Source organism: Pieris napi, chromosome 4 (genome assembly GCF_905475465.1).
Source record: "Pieris napi chromosome 4, ilPieNapi1.2, whole genome shotgun sequence".
Lineage (NCBI taxonomy): Eukaryota > Metazoa > Arthropoda > Insecta > Lepidoptera > Pieridae > Pieris > Pieris napi.
The window spans coordinates 10,641,899-10,660,514 of record NC_062237.1 but is presented as its reverse complement, the minus strand read 5'-3'; the positions used below and the strand labels follow the sequence as shown (position 1 = coordinate 10,660,514).

Sequence of the window (18,616 nt, the reverse complement as noted above, 5' to 3'; positions counted from 1 at the left end):
TTATATCAAATAACAACCTGTAATAAAAACAATAGCCCGATCTACCCCGATACATAAACAAAAACACTAGTAAAGAAAAAAATATTTAAGGAAATTAGGGGACGAAAAAGACATATTTTGTAAGTTAAAATAATATTTTTTTTTACAGTTTACCATGACTTTATTAATGTAATTTGTAAGTTTCTTATCTTCTTCATTAGAATCCATTCCTTTAAATTTGTAACAAGAACTTGTTAAGATAAAAAATAACTTGGGAATTTCGTTAAATAAAGCGCGCTGCCGAGAACAGATACGTACACTAGGTGAAAAGGTCCAATTCGGACTGACCCCACGGGTGCGTGGTGCCCATTAGCAGGAAGAAACGGGACGGGTTCTGTTCTAGGGTTAGTCCTTTGTTCGGGGAACCGCTATTTATGAATAGAATTGTTATTTTGATTTTAATACGATACTGTCGAGAGAAAACCGTCGTTAAAAAAGTCGTAACGTCGTACTTGTTGATTTAAAAAAAATATCAAGAAAGTGATAAAGAGATTTGTGACTAGGACTATGTGGTTTTTTAATATTTCCCATTAAATTTTCAACGCATTAATTACGATTAACTTAATTAAAATTCCTTCCTAGTTATGTTTATAAACGTATTTTTTTAAACTATTTATATCATTTTGGCTATCTTTATTTAGCTACTAAAATAATTTTCAAAATCGATTCAGCAGAGACACCCAAAGAACAAACTGACAGCCATTCTTTATATTAGTGGAGTTGACATATCCGAAATCGAAAGAAATAAAATAATATTAGTAATATTTTTTAATAATTTATATAGTTATCACAGATACATTATATTTTTTTAGATAGTACTTACAATTAGTTTAATAAAATATAACTTTCAAAGTAATATAACCATTTTTAGATTTTCTATTTGTATTGCAGTATGCATAATTTAGGCGCATAAAAGTATGCGTTTTTTTATACGTGAAAATTATCGAAAAAGTCGTCGTATTTTTAGAAATACTTTACATTTACCAACTCGGTACGGTAAATCCTAAGACTTACACTTAAATCTTAAGATTAACTGTAGTTCGAGCTTTTACAGTAATAAATATATCACTCAATTATCGTATGTTATAAATAAATGTCTGTATGTTAAATAAAATTAAAATACCATTATATCCTTTTGGTTTTGAATTTATCGGAATTTGCTAATACACATGACAGGAATGTGTCAAATTTCGTATGTGTATGAATCGAACGACTATGTTACACATACAAATATAACTTACATAACACTAACCTGAAACGTTTTAAAATAACGTATTAACAATAATTATTCATAACAAACCTACATCGTACTTCAAGTAGTTAATAATATGGTAATACAATTTCTAATAGATAATAACTCTTAAAACTAGGTTTTAATAGAACGAATAAAAAAAGTCAATATTTACAAAACTATTAAATACATTTTGTAAATTTTGACTTACATACTAGACCGACCCGATAGACCCCTGTACCCTCATAAATACAGAAAAAATTGTTAATCTAAACCATTATAATCTACTTGAACACACATAGACACACGCACATAAGATTTATATATATAACTAGCTGACCGGGCAAACGTGGTTTTGCCCTGTATATCATTTATAATAAAAAAATAGGGGTTGAAAGTAGAGGGGTGAAAATTAGGGGTTGTATGTATTTTTAATGCTGATTCATTAAAAAAAATTTATCTAAAAATTAAAAAATTATAATTTTGGGGTGGACTACCCTTAACATTTAGGGGGATGAGAAATAGATGTTGTCCGATTCTCAGACATACCCAATATGCAAACAAAATTTCATGAGAATCGGTCAAGCCGTTTCGGAGGAGTTTAACTACAAACACCGCGACACGAGAAATTTATATATTAGATGTAATTTTAATACATAGCCGGGTCCATTCATTAAATCTTTTTCATATCTAGTATGTGAGAACTGTTCATTTCACATGACACAGAGATCATGTTCTTTATTTTATTCATCTCCATTCAATTCTTCATACAAGTTTTATATAATCTGCTAATTTCTTTACGGTGTTAGCGTAGTGGCTTGAGAAACCTTCAACCAGACTTGGTTGAAGGTTTCTCAAGCCACTACACATGACTATGTGTTCGAATCACGGCTGCACATTTATTTTATGTGCACAATTAACATTTGCATGTACGTAAGCCAAACATTCAGTAACCGACATGCCTTAGACCTCAAAATCGACACAGACGAAGTGTGACCTTCTACTTTTTTAGAAAAAAAAAAATACCACGGCTACTTTGTCTTATATATTTTATAATAAATTACATAGGTCTGCGTCATTAAGTATTTCGTAAGTTTAAAAAAAACTATTATTATTTATAGTTTTTCTAAAAGTAATATAAAACAGAAGTCATATTATATATATCTCGTCAAATTTAGAAGATTCAGTTGATGCTTTTTGATCGAAAATCAAAAGTATGGAGCAATTGATAAAATTAATGAAGTACTTTATTATTTTTTTATTACTCTGGATGGTTACAGTCACAGAGTATAAAACGGTTTATATACTATAGAATGATCAGCCACAGAGTATAGGTTGGATGCACAAAGATTGCAAAAACAGACCATGGAGGGGCCTCATAGCCTAGCGGTCTAATTAAGAGGCAGCTAGGTGAGGGGTACCGGGTTCGATTCCCGGTTCGAGGGCAAGTTTTAATTTAATTTAAATTTGTTCTCGGCCTTTGGGAGGGTTGTGCGGTACCGGGCGAGTGCCTAAACCGTACATGGAGGACACGGTCGAATTTCTAAAGACAAGCACGAATTATAAAAAATCCTATACTTGACGCTGGCAATGCACAAATCGCGCCAGAGTCATAAAAAAAACAGACCATGGAATGAATATAAAAAAACAAGCGAATTTACTAAATAAAAGATATTCTTCTGTCAACTTAAGTGAAACAAAATGTGACATGAATAAAATAATGTTAATATTTGCAATATGTATATTGTATATTGTATACACCAACATATTTGATCTGGAATAAAAAAAATCATAGCAGACCTGTCTTATTCTGCAATAGTGAACGCCTTATTATCTAAACCATTCACACGCTCTTTGGTTTCCTTCTCTTCTCTTTCCCTCTTCACTTGGAATTCCACTATGAAGTATAGAGAAACACCGACAAGCATTGTTGTTCCGATGAGATAGGCTTTGGAACTTGTACGGAGATAGGGCGAAATCACGTAGGCTATGATAAAGCCGACAGATGACCAGAGGTGGGCGTTTGAAAAGGCAGCTTCTTCTCTTCCGGGGAAAAGGATTCCAACTAATGCTGAAAATGTGATTAATGGGTATTACAAGCAATTATTATTATTATAGACAAAATACGTTTATGATATTAATTTTTCTGCTATTATATTGAAACTATCTTTTTATTGGTTCAGAAATACCCGGAGTAATCTTATAATAGTGTAGGACAAAAGCCAGTGCAGTTACAGTATCATCATCAGACGTCGATGCCAAATACCAAATTCCATTGGTACCACCTCAACGTCCGTCGACAACAGAGCGTTTTTAAGGCAGTTTTTGCCCCACTGAAGTATTTCCGAACCAATTCGACTTAGGGTACCTACTTCAAAAAAATTGCTTTTTATTCTAAAAGGCTGGCAAGACACTTGCGATCCTTTAGGCAGTGTGTGTTATCACTTAACATCAGATGAGCCTCCTGTTCCATTAAAAAGGGTACTTCTGATTGGCAAACCCTGGAGTTGCACGGCGTTTTCTGCTAGTTTATTAAACCTAAATTCTCTGATTTGCGTACCATAAGACTGGACCAGCCAGATGGAATCACAGATACCCCACAGTACCGCGATGATGTACATCACGTAGCTCATATTCGCTTGAGGCTTCCACAGCAGTATTGTGGCCACAAGAGTCATATGAATCACAGTAGCTGCGCAGATCAGAGGTAGCCGTCCTGATATCTGTGAAAAATTAATACAATTGAGAGATACATTTTAGTAAATATATTTAAAAAATTGAGAAGTAGAAAAGGATTTCATCGGATATCTAGTGTTGTTAAGTGTCTTAAGAAGATTATCACAGAGAGATATCATATCATAATATCATGTATTCTTGGATTTAATCCTCAAACCAATAAAAAAAAGCAAAAGGCTAAATTTAAGTAAAACACCTATTTGTCCGTGAAACAAGCGAAATAGTCAAAGTAAGTATGATATTCAATAATACCATAATGTAAGGCAACGTTCAATACGACCAATAGAGCGATGGGCCGACGGGATCGGCAGAGTAGCTGGAAATATTTGGATGACGATTGCACAAAATAAAATTGGGTGGTAAAAGTGAGAGGAGGCCTTTTCCCGGACAGAGGCCGCGGAGTCTAAAGTCTAATGTAAGAGTAGTAGTAATGTATAAGTAGTTAAGTAGTATTTTTTTGTATTCATATCTATTTTTGTTAAATGTTTGTATAAGATGTGGTTAATAAAGGATTATTATTATTAAGGCAACGTTCAAGATTAAAAAAATTATCATGGAACTTATTATTAAATCGAAAGGACAAAAATCCATGAACTTTGTAACTTACCAAAATGTCATCGAAATTGGTGAAAGTTGGTTGAAAGATTGTAGGTTATGTACTGCAGTTATGAGCTGCAGCCTTGAATAAGAACACCCATCTCTTGGATTTAACAAACTATTATTCAATTAAAGTTAATGTGAACATAACAGGCACGTAAGTAATAGACAAAAAAAGCAGAAAGAATTTAATTCGTACGTAAAATAAAAATATTACAAACAAGAGTCTTCATTGCACTAAATACATAGCTATTACTTTGCTCAACTAAGTGCATCACTTACTACAAGCAATGCGATCCTTCCTTACAGGATTTGGATGATCAAAATAATGAGTAACCCTGTAAAGTTTTATTTGCGTTGTTAATGCTGGTAACCATATAGATTTATACATACAATTTATATTGTTATTATTAAGCCTTTATTGCTGACACCCAGTACAATATAATAACTATTATTTAAGTTACATAAAAAAACACTTAATTCTAATACATAAATAAAACTTAATCTAATACGTCACTTGACCCGTTTTAGGTAGTCAGCGGGTCCTGTGACACATAGACCTCTTCCAGCTGTTTCCATTCTTTTCTGATATTAGCTCTTCTTGTCCAAGTTGTGCCTCCTATTATCTTTATATCGTCTGCCCATCTCTTGCTCTGTCTTCCTCTTTTCCTTTTTCCATCGCGTGGTTGCCATTCTGTAATTATTTTTGTCCATTTCAACCTGCTATCTCTCGTCATGTGCCCAGTCCAGCGCCTTATTTTCTTTATAATGTCTTCTACTTTGGTCGCTGATCTGATCTCTTCTGCTCTTTTTCGATGTCTCAGTGTTACACCCACCATGCTTCTTTCCATTCTTCTTTGGGATGTTCTCAACTTTAGAAGATGTTTCTGAGATAATGCCCAAGTCTCGCAGCCGTATGTAACACATGGTAGGATACCATGAACACCTTTTTCTTAGTTATTAACTACAATTTATATACTTGCAGTTAAATTAAACGCAGGTTAGATGGTAGGTATTGCTAGTATTTTTTCGTAACCACAATTTGTGTATGCCACAAAACTGTATACTAAAGTTTAATATTATTATGTAAATACAATATCTGAGTATCCATGGGCTGCGGTGGTTGCCTTTTATGACCGACCTTGACTAATGTAAGCAACGAACCCAGCTTAATTAAATCTAATATTCTAAGGATTTTCACTAATAATTAAATTTTGATCAAATACCTTTGCGATAAATCCAGTAACAAAGCATCCTATAACATCAGAAACACCGAAGGTCAGCATCACATAGCCAACTGTTCCAGTTCCGACTGCGCATGACACGAATGACTGAAACACATATTTGAAAATGCTTAAGAAATCTGTGTTGCAAATTAATCATAAAAAAAGTGCGTGCATGTCAGAAGTGAAACTTCTTTGGCAAACTAATTTTTAAGTCTCGTTCATATTTATACAAATCTTGAGATTTCCGAGACTTAGAGGGAGGGAAAAGCAAGATATGTTAAGAATTTAATTGTCATTAAAATATTAAGTGTCGAAAATTAATACAAATAATAAATTTAATTTTTTTAAATTTATTTTTTCGATAATAAAAACACGTGGCATTTTAATTTACAATTCGTCATTTGACATTTCAATTAATTATTTTGCATAAAATATAAAATACTAATACATATTTCATAAATTCTCTTTACGAAATTTTAATTTTATACATATAATTTCTATATGGTAATTCGCCCTTCTCACTATCTCTCAATCGATCTCGATCGCTCTCTCCCTTTTCTTCCACAAAACCGCTGCACATCTTCGTGACGTTTCATCCGTAAAAACTTTACCCTCATGCGCATCAAAAGATTCACTTAAAAAAATTACACAATTTATTTAAATCGTCAGATTTTATTTAATCAAAATACCCAACAAGAGAGCATCTACAGGATCCAAAGCGTTACATACTCGTTGACCTTAATTTGAACCCGAGACCTCGTAGTAGACCTCACTTAATGCCGATGCCATAATATCTCTATTATGGCATTTAATCAATGCATCTGCAAGAAAAACAAATACTAACCGCTGTAAAATCAGCTCCGAAGAAAGCCTGCTGTAATCCGGTGAAGACCATGATGGTTATCAGCATAATCTGCTTGGGCTCCTCTAATAGCTTCAGGGTCGCCATGAGCATTTCACCACCTCCCATTACTTTGGAAGCGCGACCAGTGTCGTAACTATAAGATTTATTATCACTTTATTATAGACTAAAAAAATTATTACCTCTGAACAAAATTATTCTAAATTCTATTGACTCACTCTTACTAGTTCTTATATTTATCATACTACCGCAAACATAGCTGGTTTCTAAAGCTCGTGATCCGGTACTGATGAATCGGTTTTTAAATAAATAGATATTAAACAGATGATTATTGTATGGTACATATTTTTTGAGTTGCATTTCTGATCAGAACGTAGATCACGCGATTTTAAGCATAGACGATTTATTAAAAACAAGCGACCCGTCCCGGCTTTGCACGGGCCGTCAACAAAGCGCAGCCGGAAAATTTAGTTCTGTTGCGTTCTCAACTACAGAAATAGAATACTGGTTTTCAGAGGTTCCCGTTAAATTTTTCTCTCCATAGAAACCTTCCTCGGAGAAGGAATAACTAAAAAAAAGAGACGGGTTGCACTCCAGGAGTGCCGGCAGAAGTGAAAACTTGAATATTAACGTAGTGCATTTTTGATATTTTGGAATGGTTAGGAAATAATTTTGCACGAATTGCTTTAATTATCAGTATGAAAGTACTATCATTTATGTGGTAGAATTCAATATTCATTTATTGCGCTATCGTAATTCGTACACAATTGACATGACATGACAATTTATATTACATTAAATACGCCGAGCCAGCTACTCTCCTCCATGTCCTGACGCGAGTTTAACATTTTTCACCCATTCCAAAAAAAGTGTACAACGCCGCTAAAGAAGTTTTCACCTTAAAAATCCTACACAAAATAATTAAAATTAGTATTAAATAATTCAATTAGGAAAATTCACTATTTTTTAAGTTGCCCTTTTTATACGCGTCAGTCTGACCAAATCGTTAATGATAAAGCTTTAGACGTTTCGCAAAATTAAACCTTGATGTATTGACTTAAGGTCCAATTCCACATGCATCAATGTATCTGAGGAAAGAGACAAATGAATTAAAACCGTAACTATATAGTACGAAGGTTCATAATCCTTTAAAAAAAACATCCGTCACGAATTTTCGATCAGGTCACGTGTGCCGACTCCTGACGCGAGTTTAACATTTCTTACCCATTCACCCATTACAACGCTGCTAAAGAAGTTTTCACTTCAAAAATACTCAAATTTAATTTCTTGCCTAGCTGTTGACTATATATTCCGTTCAACCAATCAGCGCGCGAGGTACGATCCGTTTCACAATTTGACGGTTTCACTTCGATAGATTACAATCTACCGAATAATAATACGTTAAATTGTAAGCAGTACGCTGAGGTTCACAATCTTTCGACAGTTTATAATCTCGCGAGATAGATTACAATCTAACGGTGTTTACAATTTTACGTTAACATATTATATACACACACGTTTTTTTAAACGGCGCTGTTTAGTTAAAAGGATAGGCTGATAATTGAACGGCTAATTAAGCTAGTTGGCTGCGACATATATACAGATATTATGTATAAAATAGTGTAGTAAATGTTGATATTTTACCAAGCGGAATCGTTTAGTCAATACACTTGAATGTATTCACAAATATTTTTCTTTCTGCTACTTTTAAAATTGGTGCAATACATCCACAGATAAACGAAAAGTTAATTTATAAATAATATCACATATCAGTAAAATGGGTGTTCATAAACAGTAAGTTGTCATTAGTTGTCACTGTTAAGGAATACGAAAATTAAAATAATGTAATGTTTTTAATTATAATTATTATACATACCTCTCCATAGAGTCTACCCCAATTGCAACAATTAGGACCGCAGCTGCCATGCACGCTAGATATATGCCTGAATTAAAATGCAAATATTTGTTCCATATTCAAACCATAATCAGGTATTATAAGGTGGGTTATATAATTTAAATGAAGCATTTGCTTCAATATTTTTGATAGAATTTTAACAATTAAACAAACATGCTTATACACAAGACTTCATTATTTACACTGCTAACTTTTACTAATATTATTGTTTTTTTAAGTATTAGTATTATTACATTATTATTTTTTTGCGACTGACGCGCAAACTGTGGTCTCTGGCAGAATGACCAGCGTTGAAGAACAGTCTGCCCCTCAGCATAATGCTGAGCCAGGGCCAATTACGTGCTCGTTCAGACACGGCGGGAACCGCGCGATTTCAGAATCGCATGGAAATCGCGCGGGTCTTATTTGTATGAGTTATTAAGTAATCGTTCAGACATACCCGCGCGGTTAATCAAACCGCACGGTTTCCGCAACCCAACCGCCAGAAAATAGAATCGCGATACTCCCGCGCGATTCTATTACTATGAAGATCTTACTCAGCGTTCATTAGCATTGCGGGCACCGCGCGATTAACACGTCATAACAAGAGCACCGTGAGCTCGCTATTGCTTCGACACTGAGTTATTTATTGATGAAGTGGAGAGTTTTTCTTCTGGTAACACGCTTGCCCTCATATGTGTTTCAGAGCTTGAAATGTCTTCCCTGATTAGTTCAATGAGTTCATCAAAAGATTTTATTGACATTCTCAAATAGTAAAAAAAAATTCTCTCAAACATTCTTAAATTGGGATATAGTGTTACAAATTGGCAATGTGTCAGTCGATTCTCTCTGAATCTGCCTTTTCTTTATTTTCTGTATCAACTACAGACACGCAGTTCCTCTTCGACTTCCATCTTGAAACTGATCGCTAACTAACCGCCACTGTTTGAACAGTCGACATTTTTGAGGTTCAAACCGCACGATCTGACAATCGTGCGGTTCCCGCCGTGTCTGAACGAGCACTACAACCACACCCATTACACGCTTAACGCTAAGAACTCACGAAGCATTATTAACATAATTAGCAACATAAGCATGATTAGCAACGTCGCGTCGCCCGCCCGCCCACCGCAGAGCGCGCGGGAGCTACCCGCCGCGGCTGCGGGACCGCAACCGCGCCCGCCGGTACAAGAAGACCGCCTGTGCAGCGGGACCCGCAAACAATCGCACACGCCGCGGGCGTAAAACGCGTCGTGAAATGTGATTTAATTTTTGATATAAATATCTGTATCCTACAAAGGCTGCGGGCCCGCAAGCGCGGCGGGCGCGGGTGCAAACCGCTTCGTGAGTTCTTACCGTAAAACGTACGTAAAATAAAGTAAAAGAACATTTAATCATATAGGTAACATAATGTACTTGACTGATGATGACTTATGACTCGTCAGTAAAGAAATACATATTAATGCTTCTAATTTTACATTTTCTGCTAGTCCTCAAATCAAGGGCGTAGAACGGAAGAGAAGAACTGGCAATAAACTCTCCGCCACTCTTTTTAATCGCCATTTTTTTTTACACAACGTTTGTAAGGAGCTGCAACCATTTCACCATGCTACACATGACATATTAAGTAATTAATAATAATAACATAAATTAAAAACAAAGACTTGTCCTCTATCAGCAGGAGGCATGGTGAAATAGGAACACGCATTTACATTCTCGTGGGAACAACACGCAAACACATAGTCGAAATAACTAACATCACCGCATACACGAATTCAAGTACGACCAGTAACCACAAGTAGCACCCGCTCACGAGTATGACGCATGGCCAGCCATCGGCCCCCTCTCCATATTTTAAGGAGAGAGACAACCCGACGCATGCGTTGTTCTTTAAAAGAATTTTTTTTTATCTCTCATGCTTTTTATTTTTATTTGTGTGTTTCTGTGTGTGTGTGTTTGTGTGTGTGTGTTTAAGTGTGTGTGTGTGTTTCTGTGTGTGTGTTTGTTAGTAATAAACGTTATGTCTATGGCTATGTCTAATACTCCTACTTTTCAGACAAAAACCATTTGAAATCAAATGTCATTACAAAATCCTATACAGTTTTAACGTCAGGGAGTCAGACTTTCCACTAAGTCTAGTTCCTGATTCCTGCCCTTACCGTTAGTACATTTGTGTTAAGTGCTTAACCGTAATACGTGGAAAAAAACAAGAACGGGGTGTCTTGCCCAAAGAGAACATTATGTTAAATATCCTTAGTAAATTTGGTTAGACTTAATTGACTTATTAGACTTAAATTAGGCTAGATTGTAAAAACATTAGCAAAGTTGCCACTAACCAGATAAAAGCTGGATTTTCTCATATGGCTGCCGCTGTAAGGTATCTGCAGCATCAGCGCTGGGCAAGAAGTTCGCTCCACAGATTTCTGGGATCATGGTCGCGTTGATCGCGGTCACAGCAGCTTGATTATCGCCCGAGGATAATACTGAAAGTTCAAGATTCAAGATTCAAAGCCTTTATTTTTAACTAATACAAGAGAACAAAATATAAATGTATATAAAAAAAGAAAAAAGTCTAACAAGCACAGCTGTCCTCTTGTATAGCTTGCCTTTGTGGCACAAAGGCCTCCTCCAACTGTTTCCATTCCTTCCTATCCCTGGCAAGTCTTTGCCACAGAGGACCAGTGGCTTTTTTAAAGTCGTCAGCCCACCGGGCATTACGTTATACGTTAGGATAGGTAAGATACAGGTGTTGAAGATGCTCCTTTTGATCCTAAGTGGGTACTCTTTATTCTTTAGGATGTGTTTTAATGACCAGAATCTTTTCCAGGCATTTGAGGTTCTTCTCTCTATTTCCTGATGGGCTTGTTCTGTCATGGAGATGAGTTGTCCCAAGTATATGTAGTTTGTCACATATTCTAGGTTTTCGTTCTCTAGGATAATAGTATCTGGTGTTCTGTTTGTCATGGCTTTTGTTTTTGATTTGTTCATTGTTAAACCCACTTCTTTGCTTTTGGTTGCCAGTTCTTCGATCATAGTTTGTAGTGTTCCCGGGTTGTCAGTTATGAGCACAATGTCATCTGGCAATCTCAAATGGTTGATCCTTTCTCCATCTATGTTTATACCGCAATCTTCCCAGTGTAGGTTTCTGAAGACTTCTTCCAACACACTAGTAAAGAGCTTAGGCGAAAGAGGGTCTCCCTGTCTGACTCCTTTTTTGAGTGGGAATGATTCTCCCAGCATCTCCAGCTTCACCCTGGCCGAGCACTGGCTGTAGACATTTCCGATGAGTCTAATGTATTTCCCTTCAATGCCTTGGTTTTTTAGCGCTCTCCAAATGCATGGGTGCTCCAAAGAGTCGAAAGCTTTGCTGTAGTCGACAAAAGCCAGATACAGGGGATATCCATATTCCTGGCACTTTTCGACAATTTGCTTCAAGGTGTGCATGTGGTCTATTGTGGAGAATCCAGACCGAAATCCGGCTTGCTCGATAGGTTGTTGTTCGTCAAGTTGTTTGGTGATGCGGTTGAGAATGATTTTTGCAAAGACTTTATACACGTTGGACATAAGACTGATAGGACGATAGTTGCTCTGGTCAGGTCTTCTTTGTCTCCTTTCTTGTGGATTAGGATTATTGTGCTTTGTGTCCATTGTGTAGGTATGTATTCAGTATCCAATATTTCATTGAATAGATTTGTTAATGTTGTTAGTGTGTCCGGAAGTGCAATTTTGATTGTCTCATTTGTTATGTTGTCGGGGCCAGGGGATTTTTCATTTTTCTGTGTCAGGATTGCATATTCGACTTCCCTTTCTAAAACAGGTGGGATAGGTTCTTCGTGTTCTGGGTCAGGGTTGGCATATGTTTCGGAATTGTTGTTACATGAGTACAGTTCTTTAAAGAAGGATGTTGCAGTATCTAGTATTGTTTTTCTATTTGTAACTAAGTTTTTGTCCTGTTTTTTGAGTCTTGGTATCCATTGTTTAGGTGGTTGTAGTTCTTTTATGGCTTTCCTTATTCCTCCTGTTTTAGTATTTATTTTATTATTTATTTGATTTATTATGCAGTCCATTGTTTTTTTTGCTTTATCCTTTTTTATACTCTTGTTAATTTCTTTGCTGATCCTTGTTATTTCTTTTAATATGTCTTTATCCTTTTTGTTCTTGAATAATTCTTTTCTTTCCGAAATTAGTTGTTTGGTCTGTGTGCTTAATATTTCCTTCGTCTGTTGTTTTGGTTTTTTAGCTTGATACATTCTGTTTATTTCTTTATTGTATCTTTCCTGCATTGCGTTCGGCGATTCTAGCAGATGGTTTGCGTCTAATTTGGTAGTAAGGGTGTATTCCTCAGAAGGTAGCACTTGTTTGTAGCGTTGCCTAGATTTAACCTGGTTTTTGGAGTGTAAGGTTGCTCTGACCATTCGGTGGTTGGTGTAGAAGTTGAACTGGTTGATTACCTTTACGTCTTTGAAAGCTTTGGGTTGATTGCTTGTTATGAAATCGATTTCGTTATGGTAGCTACCGTCTGGTGACTTCCAGGTCCATTTTTTGCTAGGTTTTTTCTTAAAGAATGTGTTGAGGATAGCCAGGTTGTTTTCGTGACTCAGATTTACTAGTCGTTCTCCGTTATTATTTCTCTTTCCTATGGTGTATTCGCCGATGATATTTTCTTCTCCTGATCTTTGCTTGCCAATTTTCCCATTGAAGTCTCCCATAATTATTAAGTTTTTTTCTGTTACATCTATTGTTTTGGATAGTTGATGATAGAATGAGTCTTTTGTGGCTTCTTCTGCTTGTTCTGTTGGTGCATACACTTGTATCAAGGTCCAGTGTTCTATGTAGCCTGTTATCTTTATTTTTCGGATTGCTATTCTTTCTGAGATGCCTGTGAATTCTAGTATGCTGTTCTTGAGTTCCTTTCTGACCATGAAGCCTACTCCGTAGTGTCCTTTTGTCTCTCCAATAGAATATAGAATGTAGTCGTCATGTTCAGTGATTTCTGTTCCTAGTCTTCTGACTTCGCTAAGGCCTAGAATGTTCCATTTAATGTTCTTGAGCGCCTCTTCCAGTTCCATAAGTCGATCGCATGTTCTTAGTGTTAGTACGTTGAGCGTGCCGATATAAATATTGGGTTTGGATTTGGTAGGTTGGGTTTTGGCCGGTTCGTTTGCTCCAATGTGAGTTTCAGAGATCTCTCTCGAGGGTCAGCTGGAGGGCTGCGGTCGCGCTTCCCCACGGAGACCGCTGTCCGGCTTGGGGAAAGGTATATTTTGTTGGTTGTTTGTATTTGTTCTTTGGTTTTATTTTTGTTTTGATTCCGGGGACCGCTGTGTACTAATTGTTATTGGTTAGATGTTTCTGAAATAGAATTTGTTCTGTGGCGTATCATTTTTTCAAATGCATTGGTTACAATCATTTTCTTTGGCTCCGTCTGCCTTGTACCTTCATAGCAGTCAGATTGCGTTGGTGTTTTAGACGGTGAGCGCTTCCTTTTCTCAGTTGCCTTGGTTGAGTTTGTTTCCTTTATTATGAGCCGATCATATCGGATGAGAGCCAGATTTCCTTTCTTTCTTTCTTCTTGTTGTAGGGACTTTAATTCTTTTCTCTTCTGCAGTACTTCTTTGGGGTAGTCTTCAGACACGTATATGTTTGCAGGGAATCTTTTGTTGTTTTTTAAGATTTCTATTTTTCTCCATGCTAGAGTAAACTTTATGAGAATAGGCCTGCGTTTCTGGTCGACTTTACTTAAATAAAGTAATTTTTCTTATTTCTTACTATGATGCTATTAACATCGTTTTAGTATCTAATTATTTGCGCCTGACATGTTTTTTTGTTGGCGTTTGAATATGTAAATAATGGCAGGCAACACTTGTCGCATGTGACGAAAAAGTTTTAGAGTCGAATATTGGAATTCCTGTTAAAATTTTAATAAAAAATAGGGGTTGATGGTAGAGGGGTGGCAATTAAGGGTTGTATGTATTTTTTATGTTGTATCATAAAAAAATAAAAACTAAAAAATTTAGGGTTGGTACCACCCTTAACATATAGGGGGCTGAAAAATAGATGTTGTCCGATTCTCAGTCTTACTGAATATGAATATAAAATTTCATAAGAATCCTTCGAGCCGTTTTGGAGGAGTATGGGAACAAACATTGTGACACGAGAATTTTATATATTAGATGATTGTTTTCTGTTATGAAAATGTTCTTATCTTCTAGATGCGGTTAGTGAAACATCCTAGTTATATTTAAACATAAATTACTGTAATAAATGTGTTATAGTGTAGTGCTTGGAATACAGGGTGGCCAAAAAGTCGTGGATCAAACGCAAATAGGGGATAGATGAGGATCAGCTGTAAAAAATTGTTCTACGGGAGGTCTCTAAGCTCATCCCCTGCAGAGTTATAATTTATTTTGCGTTTTTATAAGAAAATTGACATCCTGTATCTTTTTCATAATATCCACTAGATTGGTACTGATGAGTCCTTGCGTTAGACATACTATTTATTATACATATATTGAAAATGAGCACCCACCAAGCGACGATATAAGATTTCCCCAAACTTGATTTAACTGGAATATCATGAAGAATAGACCAAGGAATCGCGTCAACAATGCTTCCGCTGTTATATTTGATATCTTGCTATGAACCTCAGATACCTGAAAACACGGATCTAATTTAAAAAAAACGTATTTATAGACCGATATCAGTTTTTACCATTTCAAAAATTTTGATAAAATTTGGTAACTTTTTTTAAGGCTTTTTATTCCATAAATCTAGATGAAGTAAAGTAAAAGTATTTAAATAAAAAATGTAGTAATACTGACAACTACATTTTTTATTTAAATAAATAAATCGTTTATTTGCAAAGAACGTGGCACATTCAACCATATAAAATAAAACCACACAATCATCCATATAAAAATAGGCATGCAAATGTCATATTAATAAGAACATTTAAGTTTTTTATAATTGTTGTCAAAACTTATTCTTAATGCTATCCCACACTATATACTGTATATTTAAAACAAAACACTTTTATCGGATTAAAGTCTTAATTTTTTTTTGGTTAATTACACAGGCCGACATGATTTTTGATGTTTTGAATTTGATAAGTGTCCTTAGCTAATTCGGGTACGCTGATTGTAAATATAAATTTGGTTTCAGCCCATCACGTCAGGATTTTTCACAAAATTTAAAAAACCTTCTGAGATATTTTGTACTAGAGAAAAGAAGCACCTTATTGATATTTCCTAAATTGCATTAAAATTATTTCTTTAAAATAAACATACTATTTAATATCCCGATTTAGCGTCTGCTAAACGACCTACTTCATAGACCAGAAATTGCGCTGACAATTACGATTTCACATCATGGAGGTTATTTATTGATTCTAAAAGAAAATTGTTGTACACTGGTAATAATTATGCCTCGGTGCTTGTTGCATCTTAAAGAAATGTGTGAGAATTTTTAGCAGTTGTTAAATAAAGTATATTATCTAATATTGTTGGCAACTCTGTTGAGACTTCAAAATAATATCTAAACTTTTTGGTCCGAAGTTTGGATTCAAAGTATCCATGTATTTTGTGCGAGTTGGACAGTCGAGGGCAAAACACTTTTTCCTGAATCAAAAAATGTAGGCCAGTGTTATAAACCCCAATAATTAAAAAAAAAATATGATAATTTGTTTCATAATCTTGTTTTTTGTAATAGGAATGGTGATCAGGCTTATATGACTGCCACAAGCCGTCGACTTTTTGAGTCTAAAGCAGGTTTTATTTTCCTTCTTACGGCCTCAGGGATTAGGCCATCAGTACTTTCAATATCTTTTTCAATACTTACCACAGACAAATAGGTAGACTTTGCACACCAAAGGGGTCCGCCTCCAAGACCGACACACAGCCCTGCTGGTATCATTGTGTAGAATGATGGCCATAATTGAGCAGCTATATACGGCATATAGGTCACAAACGAGAGAGATATCGCCCATTTTGTACCTATCCACCTGAAATGATAGTGTCTTGTTTAGTTCACTTCTCACCTCTCAGACAGACAATCTCTAAATAGACCGAAAGATACACATCCTACAGCAGCACCTGGAATGTTCGAAGTATTTCAACGGAGGTTAAGCCATTATATACATAAACATCGTTTTATTATTTCATCGTATATAACCTATTGTACATAATCAAAATTAACGCCTGAAGGTTTTGCGATCAGCTGGCGTTCTGAAGCTCCTGGGTTCTATTTTCGATACAACATTAGGTTCGCTTTTAACAACACAAAAAGTTCCCCAGGCACCACAATATTCTTCCTCAGACATACTCAGTGCCTCAATTACATTAAAAACTTACTTTATTACTGCCGTTGGTAGGAATATATTGGATAAAATGAATCCCGCGTAGACAGCCGCCAGCGAACTCATTCCAAGACCCTCGTCGGCGTTTATGGAGCTTTGGAGATTTGCAGCACCCTACAAAATTTTGGGTAATTTTTTTATCTTTTTTACGGCTTTTTTATAATCTAGCACACCTACACGTAGATAACATGAATTCATTATAAAACAAGTTTGTTAATTAAATTTAATTATGATAGGAACCGAAAAACTAGTCTTTTGCGTATTTCCTCTTCATTTTGCTGGTGTACAATAAATGTGCGTACGTTCCATTATAGGCCATAGTTTTAGGCACATCGGATCACCTAACATTTACCTGATTTAAGCACTAAATGGTATTACAGATCTACAGGTGTCTCAGTGGTTTATAATTGAATAAGGAATATATACTCACTCCATACGCCGTGAAGTGGACCATAAACGCCAAACCGATGATGACCACATTCTTCACTATACGTTTCGTTTCACTCGGCTCAAATTCCTTTTCTACTTTTGACGTCATTTTACTTCCTTTTCTTTACACAATTACATTTTAATTAATTTTTTGCCATTGGAGTTTTTCAGTATTGTATATCGTTGAAACGTTTTTAACTAACTGATAAGTTAAATAAAAATGTTCCAATTATTTAATGTCTTTAATTATACAATGGGTTTGATAATAATTAGTTATTTAAAAACCTAGTTCATAATAACGCAGCTCATTCTTTAATTTGATATTTATGTATGTTCGGAATAAAACCATGTCATGGTGTGCAGTGCCTTTGAGGCTTAAAATGTTACTATATAAAAAATATACCAAATAAAATTACTGTATTAATAACTACTGTATATTTGCTGGATATGATTACTAATAAATGTATATCTATTAGATAAATAACATTTTATATATGTAGTATAGTTTGTAGACCTAAAAATCGTTTTAGAAACAATAAAACTAAAGGGACACAACTAAAATTTTGCGAATCTTAGGGGTACTACATACTAAACTACTATAAGTACCTAAAAAACTATTACTGATCTGGGACCCCGTGACACAAACGTGCGTAAAGGAAAAAAAAAATCTGCTTGTATCAAAAACATTATATTCTATCTCAGTTTACTTCACTAACTTTGGTAAATTTCTTCCTTATTATTAAATTTATCTATTACAAGTGGATCAGGGTCAAAAGTTAGTGAGAAATATATCATTGAAATCTAGCTATAATTATAGTATATTACCGGCGCATACGATATGATCATAGAAAATATAATACATACATTTTCTGCCAGTATGCGCCCCAGAAGTTTTCAACAATAGACAGTGGACAAACATTTTAGCGATAACGATAGTAAATGTGTAGTAATCTTCTAGGTTTCCTTTATCTCGCTTTTATTAAGAGCCATTAAAACATGTTTATATCGTTAATTACTTTAGAAAGGGCATTGTGTAAAGCCTACAAAGGTGGTTACACAACTAGCTTCGTTACTTTAAAACTAGCACACAAATACAAATATATTAAGATAAGCATAAACATAAAAAAATAACAATGTTTCAATGACAAATAGAAATGAAAACGCTACAACATTTTACATAAAATGTGCACCAATTTTTAATTATTAATGGTGCATAAAGTATTATGAAACCTTCGCTCTAAAATCCTTA

At 35.1% G+C, this 18,616-nt stretch overlaps 1 protein-coding gene across 1 annotated transcript; it reads right to left on the bottom strand.

The window, feature by feature from the left end:
- Positions 1-2,761: 2,761 nt before the first annotated feature.
- Positions 2,762-17,883, bottom strand: LOC125048834 (UNC93-like protein). The gene is made up of 10 exons (XM_047647751.1): positions 17,369-17,883; positions 16,934-17,052; positions 16,422-16,584; positions 15,115-15,238; positions 10,922-11,068; positions 8,568-8,634; positions 6,674-6,827; positions 5,830-5,934; positions 3,831-3,993; positions 2,762-3,341 (listed from the first exon to the last, which is right to left on the bottom strand). The coding sequence occupies exons 1-10, from the start codon at positions 17,474-17,476 to the stop codon at positions 3,076-3,078; spliced, it is 1,416 nt and encodes a 471-aa protein (XP_047503707.1). The 5' UTR covers positions 17,477-17,883; the 3' UTR covers positions 2,762-3,075.
- Between the last annotated feature and the right edge of the window lie 733 nt (positions 17,884-18,616).

Bases quoted from the DNA above. Each gene is read 5' to 3' on its own strand.
- LOC125048834 (XM_047647751.1), bottom strand. From the start codon at position 17,476: ATGACGTCAAAAGTAGAAAAGGAATTTGAGCCGAGTGAAACGAAACGT. The intron at 17,053-17,368 runs GTGAGTATATAT...AAAATTTTGTAG, and splicing joins TCCACTTCACGGCGTATGGA to GGTGCTGCAAATCTCCAAAG. The intron at 6,828-8,567 runs GTATGTATAATA...TAAATCTTATAG, and splicing joins GGGGTAGACTCTATGGAGAG to TTACGACACTGGTCGCGCTT.